Source organism: Maylandia zebra, linkage group LG15 (genome assembly GCF_041146795.1).
Source record: "Maylandia zebra isolate NMK-2024a linkage group LG15, Mzebra_GT3a, whole genome shotgun sequence".
In the NCBI taxonomy this organism is placed as follows: domain Eukaryota; kingdom Metazoa; phylum Chordata; class Actinopteri; order Cichliformes; family Cichlidae; genus Maylandia; species Maylandia zebra.
Window position 1 is genome coordinate 20,080,280 of NC_135181.1, and position 4,458 is coordinate 20,084,737.

Below are 4,458 nucleotides of genomic sequence, written 5' to 3' on the forward strand. Positions count from 1 at the left end.
TCATGTCATGTGTTTGACTTTTTAGAAGATTCACTCTGTAGACTTTTGAGTCTCGAGAAAAATTGGCTCCACGCTGAAGACCTTATCAGAAAGGACACGGAGACCTACACCTGCCAATCATCATGTCGGGAAATTTGCTTGTGTGTGGCTCTGCGGTCCTGCTGGCTGATGCATGGAGACAAAGCTCTGACAGAAATGCATCTTATCAAGTCAAGTCATGTTGCTTTAAGTAAATGTACATGGTGATTGTATTGTCTATTTTTTTTTTTTTTTTACTGCTTATGCAAAAAAGGGGGAGAAACAAACTCGGAAAGAAAACAGTGCATAGTGTTACACACTGTAAAACCCAATAAGTTAATTTTACTCAAAACTTTTGGTGAAACTGATTACATAAAATATTTTAAGTAACTAAAACTTAAAAATAAAAGTTAAATAAACACACTTTATTTATTAGCTTTAGATAAATATTTTTAAGTACCATTGATAAATGTTTTAATGTTATATCCACATTTTTGGTTTAGTACTCTCTACTTGATATTTTGAGTTTCAAGTACAAATCTAGCTCAAGTAACTTTAAGGAATTAATTTTTAGTTTCAAAATGTTAACCATTTTAAGCTAATACAACTCAAAAATTTTAAATACAAATGCTTGTAATATCCAAATCTACTGTGTTTTGAATTTGATTTTAAAAAAAAAAGTGCCCAAAATAATTACACTTGTAAAAACATAAGACAGAAAATATAAATTCAAGTTACAGATTTATTGAGTTACTTTGACACAAAAAGCCCAAAGACATAAATCCACCACATTTTATAGGGAATAATGTCAGAAATTTTGGCACAAGGTTACAATATTAGAAATAAAGAATTTCACAACATGTTTTAAGAGTATTCAAATTTGATTAACACATGAGTATGGCCTTTTTATTAAAAAAAACAAAAGGAAAAGAAAATCCTGCATTATTAGGTGGGAAAACCGAATGAAAGTAATAGTATAGTGCAGCTAATACACTGAAATATAATTGGTAACCTTTTTAATATGCCAGTACTGTGGTTATGCAAAATGCACATTTGTAGAGTGCAAGCACAGTCTCAACAACAAAGCAATAAAATTTTAAATAGAAAAATACTTCTTTAGAAACATAAACAAAGTGTTATAAACCTCCTTAGCGCCTTATGTCAGTTATGAGTAGTTCAGGAGGAACGTTCCTTAAGTGACATTCAAGATCCCACCTAGAAGCCAGAAATGAGATTGTCCTTCATTTTCTCTATAGATTTACAGTTATCTGACTAAAAACACAATCAAAATCAACTAAAACACAAGTGATGATGGGGGGGAAAAAATAAATAAAAATAATAAAATCACCCCTTTTACTTTGGATGTGGCTTTTAGATAATGAAGTATGAAACAGAGTCTGCAAAGATTTCTTTATTCTATTCTCTCTTTTTATAAAAAACTTATCCAGACTTGGAAACATGATAAACTGAATTACTTGCTTTAACAGGCACTTGAGGGCTGTGTAGGAATCCTGGACATTATTCTGCTGCCAAAAGATCATTTTTAAGACTCAGCACTTTGGGCTTCAACTTCCCACCCTTCAGACCCATCAAAACTTTCTGAATAAAGTCAAAAATGTTGGCCAAACATTTTGGGTAGCTTAGGTGCAGGACGTCAGTCAGTCCAAATATTACTAGAAATGCATCAGCCAGGGTGGTGAAAACAATGATCATGTTACCCTCGACCAAAACTGCAGTCTTCTCAGGGCAGAAGAATGTTGCATCGCTGGAATTGGCTCTGATCAGGAGGAGTCCAAGTGGCACTTCACTAATATCTGGTCTATCAGAATGCATCATCTACAGAAAACAAAATTACTACATGTTAGTGAATTCCTATTTCTCTTAGTTTCATCTATACAAGTCACATTTCTGGATTATAACTAGCTCAGAAATCAATTGTTTGAACAACAAAAAAGCCACAACACACCAAGATTTGAGAAAACAAACTGACAAAAATAGTACTTTTAGTAAAGCAAAGTCATACCTCTTCGTAGCAATAACAACAGAAAGTCAATAGGAGTTATATATTTTTTTCATTTGTACAGTGATGTATGGTTGGGCTAGGAACATTATAGAAGGTCTACGCACATTAAAAACATGTAGTGTTTCCATTATGTGACATGGACACTGTTGTAGACAGATCCAAGCATGGAGATGCTTCTCAAACTCTCAAAGTGTCATAATGTTTTGAGAAATCTAAACAAGGATGCTACTAAGATATTGTTCACAACTTTGTCCAAAACTTACATCCCATGTTTTGATGAAGGTAGAGGTGTCTTCGTACAAATAGGCAGAGAGGGCATGAAGCACACCAGCACTTTGGGCATGGATATCAGCTTGTTCCTACATCACAAGAAAATTTTTATTTTAAATTATTGGCTAACCTAGTCAAGAATGGTAATTAAAATTGAAAAATTGATCAAATCAAATGAAGCTCAAAAAACAAGACAAAAACTCACTAACCTGGAGATTATAGCTTCTGAAGAGCTGAGACAGGACATCAGACACGTTCCCTGTGCAAACAGCTTTCTTTCTGAATAAGCTCTGGAGCCGGGGAGCATGTTGGTCCAGCACAGCATAAAAGTGGTTCTTCAGGTGGAGGTTTGTAATCCTGTGGAATTCTGCACAGATCTGAACACACAGGATACATTTGTGTTTACAAGTTTCAATTAGTCTATAAATCTTTGCAAAATACATCAAAATCCTTACACTCCAAAGGCATAATTTGTTCAGACAGGCCAGATAACAGGGGTTGATATAAAATACATCTTGTTAGATACATCTATATACATTCTTACCTGGGACTGGGATTTCAGAGTAGGCCAGCAATCCAGGATCTGACCTACTGGTAGGTCATCATTGATGATCTCTTTGCATTGCAAGGCCAAAGTTGTGAGCATCAGCTTTGTAATCAGGATTCTTTTCACTTTTCTCGACTTCATCTACAATCTGTAGTCTTAGCTGGTCAAGGTAAACAGCATCTTCACCCCTGAAAATTTACTTCTGCCCTGGCATGGACATAACAGTAAAACACAGAAGACAAGACAGACTACACAGAGAACAGAAAAGACACACAACCAAGGAGACACAGATGAAACATAACCAGCCCAGAACTCAACTAAACCTTAACTAATAATAACAACAATACAAGAACTTCACCTCATTTCAATATAACATAAGAAAGCAAAAATACAAAATAAACTCAAAATGCTGGTTCACAGACCCAGCCCCTGACAGATAAAAAACTAAGTCTTTCACTAATGAACACTGGGCATCAGAATAAAATAAAACGAAAAAATAACTGTTTGGTAAATATATTATTGATGGATTCACCCTTAAGCTAACCTAAAATAGACCAGGCACAACAATTTTACAGTTCAGAAGATTCTACATTTCAACTTGGTATACATAACTATTTGCAATGTAAACCAAGTTCTACCGCGTAATTATGTAATGATTATTCACTGCTTTTGTAAGTATGTCCTGTGCCTACAATTTTGCTGCCCCAGTTTTAATATGTACAACTCCAGAGAACTAAACGTAAGTTTTAAGTTCCACTAGTTAGCAAATGGGCTAGCCAATATCAATATCCACGTATGCGCTAAGTGTGAAGCAGCGCAGCAGTGCATATTGATTCAACAATTTAACCACAAGGCAGTTTATAATCTGCAAATCCAGAAATGCCTTCTAAAGACTTCTTTTAAAATAGTAAGAGATTAGAAAAGTTATTAACACATTATTAGTCCCAGGGACTAATAATGTGTTATACTAAATATGAGCGTATTAGCATAATTCATGCAAACACTTTGGGGCCAAGCCGACATGGATAAAACGACGCATGCATGTAATTCTTAAATGCCTGCTAGAGTTGTACATTTATGACGATAAAAACCCATATTACAACGGAGAACTATAGTTTCAGAAAAAATAAAACTTACCACAAAGCGCTCCTGAAGATGCCGCGAAGGCGGTAAATGCAGCTAGCCAAGTGCAGAGCGTTAGCTGTTCCAGTTCAAAAGTCCGTAACATACCATAGCATGCCCTCCTTTATCCAGCGTCAAAGGCAATGCCGCAAAAAACCCGTTGACAAATGTTTTTATTTCTGTTCGGATATTAACGTTCCACAAGTTTCTTTCGGGGTAATGAGCGGGCATTCGCACTCGAAGCGAGGAATCCAAGATGGTTGCCAGCACTTCATAAAGAAACAGGTGGCGCACGTACGTACGTACGTAGGCACGTAAGTGACGTCAGTGTTAAAACTCAAATTATTTGAGCGCAATGCTAGAAACTAATCAATATATTCAAGTACTGATAACTTGAAAAAACAAAATTGTTCAAACTACTCAAAAAAATAAAGGTGTATGAACTTATAACAGGTTTTTAAGTAGTTGGAACTCATTT

The 4,458-nt window shown here is 35.3% G+C and overlaps 1 protein-coding gene across 1 annotated transcript; it reads right to left on the bottom strand.

Moving 5' to 3' along the window:
- Positions 1–1,351: 1,351 nt before the first annotated feature.
- Positions 1,352–4,253, bottom strand: LOC106674708 (uncharacterized). Its single transcript, XM_076874061.1, has 5 exons — positions 3,996–4,253; positions 2,856–3,106; positions 2,521–2,688; positions 2,305–2,400; positions 1,352–1,854 (listed from the first exon to the last, which is right to left on the bottom strand). The coding sequence occupies exons 2-5, from the start codon at positions 2,997–2,999 to the stop codon at positions 1,537–1,539; spliced, it is 726 nt and encodes a 241-aa protein (XP_076730176.1). The 5' UTR covers positions 3,000–3,106; positions 3,996–4,253; the 3' UTR covers positions 1,352–1,536.
- Positions 4,254–4,458: the final 205 nt, after the last annotated feature.

Coding starts and splice junctions, on each gene's coding strand:
- LOC106674708 (XM_076874061.1), bottom strand. CDS start 2,999: ATGAAGTCGAGAAAAGTGAAAAGAATCCTGATTACAAAGCTGATGCTC. Junction 2,689..2,855: donor CTCTGAAATCCCAGTCCCAG/GTAAGAATGTAT, acceptor CTGTGTGTTCAG/ATCTGTGCAGAATTCCACAG. Junction 1,855..2,304: donor CCTTCATCAAAACATGGGAT/GTAAGTTTTGGA, acceptor TGTTTTCTGTAG/ATGATGCATTCTGATAGACC.